The 13,111-nt window shown below is 40.1% G+C and overlaps 1 protein-coding gene across 1 annotated transcript in view; it reads right to left on the bottom strand.

The window, feature by feature from the left end:
• The window catches only part of LOC132378818 (fibrillin-1-like), a 377,797-nt gene that overhangs the window by 145,296 nt on the left and 219,390 nt on the right, over positions 1–13,111 (bottom strand). The window contains exons 25-26 of the mRNA XM_059946042.1: positions 8,268–8,393; positions 6,676–6,804 (exon numbers count right to left, since the gene is read on the bottom strand). Coding sequence (XP_059802025.1) covers positions 6,676–6,804; positions 8,268–8,393 — 255 coding nt within the window. The remainder of the gene's footprint in view (positions 1–6,675; positions 6,805–8,267; positions 8,394–13,111) is intronic.

Raw genomic sequence — 13,111 nt, 5'->3', positions numbered from 1 at the left:
CCTCTGGCCTTCATGTCTGTAGTCGCCTCTTCCACTGTCTGGTACAACTGTGTCCCGTTGTCATAAAACAGTCGAAGTTTAGCAGGGTACGGAGTTTGAAATCTAATCTTATTTTGCTTTAATACTCGCTTTACTTCAGAGTATTCTTTGCACTTCTGGAGGACCGCGGGGGGAGTTAACCTTGGTCGAAATATATTAACTTATCCTCTAAAAACACTCTCTTCTTACCCCAGGCCCTTCGTAGAATCTCTGCCTTGGTGCTGTACCGAAGGAATTTAATTATTATTGAGCATGGCTTTCTATCCTGGGTAGGTTTTGGGACTAACGCGCGGTGGGCTCTTTCGACTTCCAGCTTCATAGCCAGGGGAAGATCCAGTGTGTCCTGCAGTAACTTTCAGACAAACTCTGTCATACGGTTCCATTGTTTAAAAAGGGTTCTAGAAGTAAGCCTAGCAATTATAAACCTGTCAGTTTGACATCAGTGGTGAGTAAATTAATGGAAAGTATTCTTAGAGATAGTATTACTAATTATCTGGATAGACAGGATCTGATTAGGAGTAGCCAGCATGGATTTGTGCATGGAAGGTCGTGTTTGACAAACCTTATTGAATTTTTTGAATAAGTTACGAGGAATGTTGACGAGGGTAAGGCAGTGGATGTAGTCTATATGGACTTCAGCAAAGCCTTTGACAAAGTTCCACATGGAAGGTTAATTAAGAAGGTTCAGTCGTTAGGTATTAATGCTGGAGTAATAAAATGGATTCAACAGTGGCTAGATGGGAGATGCCAGAGAATAGTGGTGGATAATTGTTTATCGGGTTGGAGGCCGGTGACTAGCTGGGTGCCTCAGGGACCTGTTTTGGGCTCAATGTTGTTTGTAATATACATAAATGATCTGGATGATGGGGTGGTAAGTTGGATTAGTAAGTATGCCGATGATACTAAGATAGGAGGTGTTGTGGATAATGAGGTGGGTTTTCAAAGCTTGCAGGGAGATTTATGCTGGTTAGAAGAATGGGCTGAAGTTGGCAGATGGAGTTTAATGCTGAGAAGTGTGAGGTTCTACATTTTGGCAGGAATAATCCAAATAGAACATACAGGGTAAATGGTAGGGCATTGAGAAATGCAGAGGAACAGAGAGATCTAGGAATAACAGCGCATAGTTCCCTGAAGGTGGAGTCTCATGTAGATAGGGTGGTGAAGAAGGCTTTTGGAACACTGGCCTTTATAAATCAAAGCAATGAGTACAGAAGTTGGGATGTAATGTTAAAATTGTACAAGGCATTGGTAAGGCCACATTTGGAATATTGTGTGCAGTTCTGGTCCACCGAATTATAGGAAAGTTATCAATAAATTAGAGAGAGTGCAGAGACAATTTACTAGGATGTTACCTGGGTTTCAGCACTTAAGTTACAGAAAAAGGTTGAACAAGTTAGGTCTCTATTCATTGGAGCATAGAAGGTTGAGGGGGGATTTGATCGAGGTATTTAAAATTTTGAGAGGGATAGATAGAGTTGACGTGAATAGGCTGTTTCCATTGAGAGTAGGGGAGATTCAAATGAGAGGACATGATTTGAGAGTTAGGGGGCAGAAGTTTAAGGGAAACACGAGGGGGTATTTCTTTACTCAGAGAGTGATAGCTGTGGAATGAGCTTCCTGTAGAAGTAGTAGAGGCCAGTTCAGTTGTGTCATTTAAGGTAAAATTGGATAGGTATATGGACAGGAAAGGAGTGGAGGGTTATGGGCTGAGTGCGGGTAGGTGGGACTAGGTGAGATTAAGAGTTTGGCACGGACTAGGAGGGCCGAGATGGCCTGTTTCCGTGCTGTGATTGTTATATGGTTACATAGACGAGCCCTCTGCTCCTTCAGGAACGTTGTAGATTCTGATATTTTTCCGTTGTGATCTTCCCTCCAGGTCAAGCAGTTTACCTTCTTGGTGATGTATTAGTTTTATTGTCTTACTCAGTATCCGTTCTACGTTTTGAAAGCGATCTTCCACCTTCTCAATGTGAGTCTCTGCCACCGTTATTTTTTGATTAATGCTGGCGAGCTCTGCCTTAATATGACAGAGCTGATGCTCTATTTCTTTCTGGAACTCCTTTATCTCTTTCAGGATTTCGAAGATATTCACCGCTTTGTCTGAACGAGGCTCAGCAGCCGCCTCGCTAGCACGTGGTCGGATCGGAGAGCCACTTGCTGCATTCCTCTCGGACACAGGCTCGGCAGTGTCGCTTTTTAAATTTACATTTTTCCCCATTCTTGCCCCTCTTTTCAGTTCAAATATTTTTCGAAAAATATTATATTTGACGGGTTAACAGGGCTTAATACATGTTTTTCCGGAGAAGCTAGTGACTTAAGCTGCCATTCTCGACGATGATGTCACCGGAAAATCCAGTAACTTTAAATTCTTATGGCGATATCATATCAGAGGATCTGTTTTGGGAGCAACACGCAAGTGTCATTACAAAGAAGTCATGACAGTGCCTCTACTTTCATCGGAGTTTGTGCAGGTTCAGCTTGTCACCTGGAACTTTGCAAAACTTCTACACATGCACAGTAGGAACACCCTTTCTGGTTATACCGTGGCCTGATATGGAAGACCAATGCCCAAAAATGGAAATGTCTACAGAAAGTGGTAGATACAGCCAGTCCATTACAGGCAAAACCATTTAAATGTGCTCACCTTTGAGCACATTTAAATGGAGCACTGCCATAAGAAAGCAGCATACTTCATTAGGACTCTTACTATCCACTCTCTTCTCATTGCTACCATTGGGCAGAAGGTACAGAAGCCTTAAGTCCCACACTACCAAGTTTAGAAACAGTTATTATCCTACAACCATCATGCTCCTGAACTTCTTGAATATTTGAACGACAGAAAATATTGGCTTTATGGCCAAGTTTGCAGATTATTTGAAGGTAGGTGGACTTTCAGGTAGTGCTGATGAAGTAGGGAGGCTGAAAGAGGACTTGGACAGATCAGGAGAATGGACAAATAAGTAGCAAATGGAATACAGTGTTGGGATGTGCACGATCATGCACTTTGGTAGAAGAAATAAAAGCAGAGACTATTTTCTAAAGGGGGAGAAAATTGAAAAATCTGACTTGCAAAGAGACTTGGGAGTCCTCGTGCAGGATTCCCTAAAGGTTAATTTGCAGGTTGAGTTGGTGATGAATAAGGCAAATGCAATGTTAGCATTCATTTCAAAAGGACTAAAATATAAAAGCAAGGATGTAAGCTGAGGGTTCATAAGGCACTGGTGAGACCTCACTTGGAGTATGGTGAGTTGTTTCGGAGCCCTTATTTAAGAAAGGATGTGTTGACATTGGAGAGGGGCCAGAGAGGTTAACGAGAAAGGCTTATCAATGAGGTGTGATTGATGGCTCTGGACTTTTACTCACTGGAAATTATAAGAATAAGGGGGATCGCATTGAAACCTATCCAATGTTGAAAGGCCTAGATAGAGTGGAGGTGGAGAGGATGTTTCCTACGGTTGGGGTGTCTAGGAACGGAGGGAACAGCTTCAGAATACAGAGATGTCCATTAGAATGAAGATGAGGTGGTATTTCTTTAGACAGAAGGTAGTGAATCTGAGGAATTTGTTGTCACAGGCAGCTGTGGGTGTATTTAAAGTTGAGGTTGATAAGTTTTTGATTAGTCAGGGTGTTAAAAGTTATGGGGTGAAGGCAGTAGAATGAAGTTGAGAAGGAAATGGATCAGCCATGTCACGTCCTTTGTCTTGTGGTCTTAAATTTCTTTCTCCAAACATTCTATGTTCCCTTCACTCTACCCCTAATTCCTCCCTCCCTTCCAACAACCCATTTATAGCTAACTTTCAAGATGTTGTTTGCTTCCTCTTTTGTGAAGTCTGATGAATTCATCTGACACCTCACTGTTTCCCATTATTAAATTCCCAGACTCATCTTCTGTAGAGACAACGCTCATTTGCTAAATCTTTTTGAATATCTGTAGAAAAAGTCTATTTTTATTTTTCTGGCTAGCTTTATTTATCTCTTACAATAACTGTTCTTGGTCACATTTTTAGTTATTCTTTTGTTATAGCTTCTATTCAACCTTCTGACCTTCCATTGTAATAATTAATTTTCTTTTGGGAAAGTGGAGATCTCTCTTTGGAATTGAACTATGTTTTAACTAACATTTAATTCAATTTCTAGAATGATGTCTCTGTTCTTATATTCTAAATATTGATCCAAAACAGGCTTCTACTGTCATGGATCCCTTCTCAGAAAAAAATCAGTAAAGTTATTCACAATGCCCTATCATAAAACTAAAGAACAGAAGTAGATGTAGTTTATTCAACTCTCTGTGCCTGCTCTATCATTTAATAGGATTATTGCTAAACTATTATATCCATTCCACCTTTATCCTTGTGAGTCTAAAGCCCTCCACTTGGCCTAGGATCACCTGAACCAATAGTCATACTTGCATCACGCTGCAGTTTATTGACTGAGTTCAGCATCCAACAGAATCATACCCTCAGTTCTAATCAACAAGCTCCGAAACCCAGGCCTCTGTACCTTCCTCTGTAGCTTGATCCTTGACTTCTTCACTGGGAGACCCCAGTCTATGCAGAGTGGGTATAACATCTCCTTGCTAACAAGCATCATTGGCTCACCTCAAGGATGCATGCTTAGCCCACTGCTCTACTCTCTCTATACCAACGACTGTGTGGCTAGGCACCACTCAAATGCCATCAATAACTTTGTCAATGACATAATGTTAGCAGAATTTCAGATGGTAATGAGGTGGGATACAGGAGCGAGATAGGTTAGCTGGTTGAGTGGTGTTGCAACAACAACCTTGCATTCAACATCAGTAAGACAAAGGAATTGATTGCAAACTTCAGGAAGGGGAAGTCAAACGAACACACACTAGTCCTCATCAAGGGATCAGAAGTGGAAAGGATGAGCAGTTTCAAGTTCCTGGGTGTCAACATAGCTGAGGATCTACTCTGGGCTCAATATATTGATGCAGTTACAAAAAAAAAAGAACACGACAACAGCTATATTTCATGAGGAGTTTGAGGAGAATTGATATGTCACCAAAGACACTTGTAAACTTCTACAGATGTACCTTGGAGAGCATTCTGACTGGCTGCATCACTATTCCGTATGGAGAGGCCACTGCACAGACTTTGAAAAAGCTGTAGGAAGTTGGAAACTCAGCGAACTCCATCATGGGACTAGCCTCCACAGCATTATTGAGCGATGCCTCAAAAAGATGGCATCCATCAGTAAGACCGTAAGATATAGGAACACAGGTAGGCCATTCAGCCCATCGAGTCTGCTCTGCCATTCAATCATGGGCTTATCCATTTCTTCCAGTCATCCCCACTCTCCTGCCTTCTCCCATACCCTTTGATGCTCTGGCTAATTAAGAACCTACATATCTCTGCCTTAAATGCACCCAATGACGGCCTCCACAGCCGTTTGTGGCAACAAATTCTGTAGTCTCTGACTAAAGTAATTTCTCCACATTTCTGTGCTAAATGGACATATTTCAATACTGAAGTAGTGCTCTCTTGTCCTAGACTTCCCTACCGTGGGAAGTAACTTTGCCGTATCTAATCTGTTTAGGCCTTTTAACATTCGGACACCCATTACCCAAGACATGCCCTCTTCTCATTGCTACCATCAAGGAGCCTGAAAACACACACTCAACATTTCAGGAACAGCTTCTCTGCCTTAAGATTTTTGAATGGACAATGAACTCATGAACATGTGCTCAGTATCACTTTCCTGTTGGGTTTTGTGCCTTATATTGATATATATCTGTTGTAAACTAATTCTTCAACACATAAATGTAAAATGCATTTTGCTCGTTTGTTGCTATTAATTCTTGAGACTTCGATTATTCTTTGTTGATGTCTGTATTTTAATGACATTGTCAAATGTCTCATATCATTCTAAACTGATTTTGTTTGAATTTGAGAACCAAATACATTTCAATAATCATATAAAAATCTGTTATTTTATGAATGATCCCTAAAGAATCCTTAAATACCAAACTACCAATTAACCCTTTCCCATTGCAAAGTACTAGACCTGAAATAGCTGCTTATCATTGATTGAAAAAATCTCCCATACAATGAATTTGTCTTTGGTACTATTTGATTTATATTAATTTGATTAGTCTATATGCAGATGACTATCCTTCAAGGTTATTGTACTCTCCTCATTTTATGTGCTTCTAATTTCCTAATTTTTACAACGTTCTGCATTACCACCATTAATGGGGGGTTTACAGACAACTTACAACAAATGTTTTTGGGTCCTGTTGCTTCTTAGGTTGCTGCACCCAGACTGATTCTACTCTTTGATTTTCTGAACAATGAACCTTTATTATCAGGGCTAACCACTTTGTCTTACATTTGGCTATCATTCCTACAAAATATGAATCCCAAAATATTTAACTCTTAAGCATAGTTACTTTGGATCTGAGTCTCCATAATGCCTATTGAATTATACCTATTTATTTCTATTTATGCTATTAATTCATCTGCAAGTACTGTGTGCATTTTTAGATGAACAGCCATTCTCTTTAACCAATTTTTCCAGCTTCATTTCCAACTGGATGGATAATGTTTGAACTTCTAATAACATTTATATACAGTACTGACAAATTAAGTTTTCCCTCATTTTGTTTTCACATACCCATGCAGTTCTTCATCATCATAAAACCACTTTCATATCCTTCGAAGCATTCACAATCAAAGCTTCCAGGAGTATTCACACAAGTTCCTGGACCACATAGATCAGGAGAGATGCGGCATTCATTGATATCTAAGATCAAAAGAAAAGTCATTAGTGGAAGATAAGATACTTAGGGCTAGAAGTTCTTTCATATTTTACTGAGATGCATAACTATATTTTAGCTAAAATGCAGATATTAAATGTGATTATGACCCTTCTGTCTTCATTGTGCTTTCCTAAGTTTCACCTAATTCTTTCCATCTATTGTTATAATACCAAACGGTATGCAGTGCATTTTAACACCACAAAAGTAAGTTATTTTGAGATTTAGAGTTCACAAATGGTGCCTTTTACACACACAGGCCTACTTCATCATTACTTACAGGAAACAAAATATGTACCTGAACTGTTGTCAGGAGAGCATGGCATTGTCTTGCAGGTGCATCCACCTCTAAGTACATTCCTCGTCATTTACTTCCTCCACTCCTATACATTCATCTTGCTTTAAATATAATTAGGATCTTCACTCTCTGCTGTTAAATTGTCAGCCCTAAATCCTGAGTTGATCATATGCTGAAAGCCCTCCCACATACATTATCCTACTGTACTTAAATCCCCTCAGTCTGGATCTACCACTTAATCCTCCCAATTTTCCAGCTTCAAATCTGCCTACTCACACCTCCTGCCTTTCCCTGAAAGTTCATGCCCTTTTCTAGCACCAAAGTGGCTGAGATAGTCAAAGAAAAGCCTGTGTTTAGACATACAAAGTCTATTCTGATGCACTCAATGCATTGAACCGCTGGCTGTCAGAGAGCCTTGCAGAAAAATGATAGCCCATCCCAATGCATCATCATCATCATCATCTTAAGCCTTTTTAAGTGTTGGAGTACTTTGACAGGAATGTTATTATTAAAATCAAACAGTATATATGATTACTTCTAAAACATGAATATATTCAATGAAAATTATTGCTTTGTAGCGATTCTTTACAAAATTATATGACTGGTCTTGAAATCTCTTTTTGAAGTAATCTTTGAGCAGCATAGATAAGAATATTAAATAACAAGTACATTAGAATTAACAAATATATTAGAATAAAGCAACAATTAAGTCATATTAGCAGAGTTTAACATATTAATTAATATAACATAATTGAAAAAGAAACTTGGTTTATTGTTTGCATCAGCTTAATAGTTTAGAAATCTACTCAATTTTGAGCGGGGCACAGAATTAAAAAGAATGGGGAGTCATTACAAGACTAATGTTCAACCTCTACCTTTTACTGATGTAGGGGGCTGCCTTTTCAGTTGATAATAAATTTGTACATTCTTTTCTCTGAACCTCTATTTAGTTCTTGACTTAGCATTTACAAATTTATGGGGCAAGTACAGTATAATACAAATAGAGGATTATCCACAGCTGTGAATGAGTCAAAATTTGATTCTAGTTTGTGAAAGACAAATCCTTTATGAAGCATTCCAATTTCGCTAATACAGTATTCCCGATTGTTAATATAAGTAATAATTATTATTGCTCTGTAACTTTTAACATACCTGTGCAGTTTCTTTCTTCAGAATCAAGAGCAAAGCCACTATTACATCTGCACCTAAAGCTCCCAATGGTGTTTCTGCATTTCCCATGGGTACAGATACCTGGGATTGTCCTACATTCATTGATATCTAAAAGCAAAAGATAAAATTTATTTTAGATGGTTTATGTCAATACAAATATTATTCATAAATGTTACATCACATGTTAAGTTTGTGGTAGAAGAAAAATAATTTTCTTGTTTTTAAGATATTAAAAACAGAAATTAGCTACTTAAAAGTACATCTGACATCAGCATTCTATTGTTATTAATTTGAACATTTTCAAGGTTTATTTCAAGGAAACAAAATGCTAAGCAGAGTTAAGGAGAGGAATCAAGAAGCTCCAATTTAGTTTGAGAAATAGGCATAAAATTTTCTCCATGAAGAGTCTTGGCCTGAAACATTGACTTGTTTATTCTCTTCCATAGATGCTGCCTTGCCTGCTGAGTTCCTCCAGCATTTTGTGTAGGTTGCACAAAATTTTCTTATTAGTTATGGAGTAAAATTTTTGTCAGTCTTTTAACTAAGTCAACCCTGATACTTTATAAAAGGCTTTTAGAAGTATGCAAACATTTGAAAGTGTGAGCAACATTAAACAGTTGAAGTAGCATTTTTACTCTGAAAAACTATCATATAAAAAACCCAACCACACATTTGATTTACTTATGTAAGATTTCCCATATTTCTATATCAATATGGGTTTTACTACTTCCAAAATCTGACAAAATGGCTTCTTAATTAAGAAGTACTTGTAACTGTTGTCATGGTCCCTTCTGGCAATCCGCTACCTTGCTAATTACCTCAGGACTTGGGCCTAAATCCCTTCATTTAGTTTCCAATCATTCCCAGGTTCCACTAACTACACACACCTGCTTTCTATCAGAAAATGCAGGATAAAGACCCTGTGATCAGAACAAGCCAGTTCGTTAGTTGACTCTGGTGTGAGTAACCTTGTTCCATGGTTCTTGGGACTGCTAGTTCTAAGTCTAGCATCACGCCTGGATACCGATTCCATGCTTGCTACGTCAATAACACCTCCCAACTCTGCCTTCATGCCTGTGTTCTGCACTTGAGTTTGTTCTGTTACGCCTGCGCCCCAACTCTGAGGGGCTGAAGGGTACAAAGTAGCCCCCTCCTTTTTGAGAATCGCAAGATCGCTATTAATTCAGGTCAGGAGACCCAGGAAATGAGAGAAAGACACGCAGAATCCACAAAGGGTTTGGAATGTCTGGCCCCTCAGCGATACAAAGCCACGGGAAATGGCCATTGTCTCTTGGAGACGGAATTGTGTATTGAGTACTGTACCATTTATTTGAAGCCCTCAGGGAATGACCAAAGTGGGCTGGGTTGAGGGATGGCACCATCCCAACCTGACTGACATCTGAGACCCCGTGAGTAAGGATAAAAGAGGGTCTGGGGAACAACCCCTTTAGATGCACCAGGAGAAACGCTAGAAATCCCGTGACAGCATTTAATAGCAACAGCTGGTGGGGCCCGCATGCGTCCTTTCCCGTTGCCTGGGACTGGCGGGATTGACCACGGAAGAATGGCTTAGCTAAAAGGAAAAGGACACCAACGCCATTTCGAAGGATCGACATCATAAAAAGGAAAACGGGCACGTTCTAAAAATCCATCTCTCTCTCCAACCAAAAGCTGCAGCCTGAATGAACTTGAGTGACTTTTATATTTCCATCGGACAATACATTATCCCCTAGACAACGATAGAGCTTATTTCTTATTGATTATTATTATACCCACACTTTTAGATTTAGTATTGATGACGTATATTATCTGTATTTTTGCATTGATATTATTTGTGTATTTTTATCAATAAATACTGTTAAAAATAGTACCATCGGACTTCAACGGACCTCTCTATCTTTGCTGGTAAGTTACCCAGTTACGGGGTACATAACAGTTCACCGTCATGGTCGTGTAACAGCTGTTACAATTAATGCTCTACAGAAACCTGAAGATTGATTTAAACCTTTAAGAGATCAACAAGTGGTGAAATGAATGACAAACAAAATTTGGTTGGACTTACAATAGGTTGAGATTTGCTCTATCCAGATTGAGTCAGTGGTAAGGAAGGTAAATGCAATGTTAGCATTCTTTTCAAGAGGATATAAAATCAAGGATGAAGCTTTACAAGGCATTGATCAGCCCGCACTTGGAGTATTGTGAGCAGTTCAATGCAATATATAATATAGAAGAAGAAAAAATAATAAGTGAACAAATAAATCAATTACGGTATATGTATATTGAATAGATTAAAAATCACGCAAAAACAGAAATAATATATATTAAAAAAGTGAGGTAGTGTTCACGAGTTCAATGTCCATTTAGGAACCGAAAGGCAGAGGGGAACAAGAGGTTCCTGAATTACTGAGTGTGTGCCTTCATGCTTCTGTACCTCCTACCTGATGGTAACAGTGAGAAAAGGGCGTGCCCTGGTTGCTGAGCGTCCTTAATAATGAATGCTGCCTTTCTGAGACACTGCTCCTTGAAGATGTCCTGGGTACTTTGTAGGCTAGCACTCAAGACGGAGCCGACTAAATTTATGACCTTCTCCAGCTTCTTTTGCTCTTGTGCAGTAGCCACCTCCCCCCAACCCCCAATACCAGACAGTGATGCAGCCTGTCAGAATGCTCTCCGCAGTACATCTATAGAAGTTGAATCTTTTTCTTGACATACCAAATCTCTTCAAACTCCTAACGAATTTTAGATGCTGTCTTGCCTTCTTAGAGCTGCATTTGTATGTTGGGACCAGGTTAGGTCCTCAGATATCTTGACACCCAGGAACTTGAAACTGCTCTCTCTCTCCACTTCTGATCCCTCTATGAGGATTGTTATGTGTTCCTTCATCTTACCTTTCCTGAAGTCCACAATCAGCTCTTTCATCTTACTGACATTGAGTGCAAGGTTGTTGCTGTGACACCACTCCACTAGTTGGCATTTCTCGCTCCTGTATACCCCCTTGTCTGCATCTGAGATTCTACCAACAATGGTTGTATCATCAGCAAATTTATAGATGGTATTTGAGCTATGCCTAGCCACACAACAGACAATAGGTGCAGGAGTAGGCAATTCGGCCCTTCGAGCCAGCACCACCATGGCTGATCATTCACAATCAGTACCTTTTCCTGCTTTCTCCCCATATACCTTGACTCCACTACCTTTAAGAGCTTTACCTAACTCTTTCTTGAAAGTATCCAGAGAATTGGCCTCCACTGCCTTCTGAGGCAGATCATTCCATAGATCCACAACTCTCTGGGTGAAAAAGTTTTTCCTGAACTCTGTCACCTGGTCCCTCAACACCAGCCCCATGGCAAAGAAAGCCCAGCAGCATCTCTACTTTCTGCAAAGGCTGAGGAAAGTGCATCTCCCACCCCCCATCCTCATCACATTCTACAGGGGTTGTATTGAGAGCATCCTGAGCAGCTGCATCATTGCCTGGTTCGGAAATTGCACCACCTCAGATCGCGAGACCCTGCAGCGGATAGTGAGGTCAGCTGAGAAGATCATTAGGGTCTCTCTTCCCGCCATCACGGATATTTACACTACACGCTACATCCGCAAAGGAAACAGCATTGAAGGACCCCATGCACCCCTCATCCAATCTCTTCTCCCTCCTGCTGTCTGGGAAAAGGCTCCGAAGCATTCAGGCTCTCACGACCAGACTATGTAACAGTTTCTTCCCCACAAGCTATCAGACTCCTCAATACCCAGAGCCTGGACTGACACCTTATCCTATTGTCCTGTTTATTATTTATTGTAATGCCTGCACTGTTTTTGTGCACTTTATGCAGTCCTGAGTAGGTCGTAGTCCTCTGTGTTGTAGCTTTCTCTGTGTTGTTTTTGTACGTAGTTCAGTCTAGTTTTTGTACTGTGTCATGTAACACCATGGTCCTGAAAAACGTTGTCTCATTTTTACTATGTACTGTACCAGCAGTTATGGTCGAAATGACAATAGAAGTGACTTGACGACTAAATGGTCTATCCCTTATTCTTGAACTGTGGCCTCAGGTTCTGGACTCCCCCAACATCGGGAACATGTTTCCTGCCTCTAGCGTGTCCAATCCCTTAATAATCTTATATGTTTCAATCAGATCCCTTCTCATCCTTCTAAATTCCAGTGTATACAAGCCCAGTTGCTCTAATCTTTCAACATATGACAGTCCCGCTATTCTGGGAATTAACCTCGTGAACCTATGCTGCACTCCCTCAATAGCAAGAATGTCCTTCCTCAAATTTGGAAACCAAAACTGAAGACAACATGCCATTAGCTTTCTTCATTGCCTGCTGTACCTGCATACTTACTTGATGTACAAGAATACCTAGATCTTGTTGTACTTCCCCTTTTCCTAACTTGACACTATTCATATAGTAATCTGCCTTCCTGTTCTTGCCACCAAAGTGGATAACCTCACATTTATCCACATTAAACTGCATCTACCATGCATCTGCCCACTCACCCAACCTGTCCAAGTCACCCTGCATTCTCCTAACATCCTCCTCATAGTTCACACTGCCACCCAGCTTTGTATCATCAGCAAATTTGCTAATGTTACTTTTAATCCCTTAATCTAAATCATTAACGTATATTGTAAATAGCTGCGGTCCCAGCACCGAGCCTTGCGGTACCCCACTAGCACTGCCTGCCATTCAGAAAAGGACCTGTTAATCCCTGCTCTTTGTTTCCTGTCTGCCAACCAATTTTCTATCCATGTTAGTACCTTACCCCCCAATACCATGTGCTCTAATTTTGCCCACTAATCTCCTATGCGGGACTTTATCAAAGGCTTTCT

Source organism: Hypanus sabinus, chromosome 21 (genome assembly GCF_030144855.1).
Source record: "Hypanus sabinus isolate sHypSab1 chromosome 21, sHypSab1.hap1, whole genome shotgun sequence".
Classification (NCBI taxonomy): domain Eukaryota; kingdom Metazoa; phylum Chordata; class Chondrichthyes; order Myliobatiformes; family Dasyatidae; genus Hypanus; species Hypanus sabinus.
The sequence above is the reverse complement of the archived record's forward strand: the minus strand, read 5'-3'. Positions and strand labels throughout refer to the sequence as shown.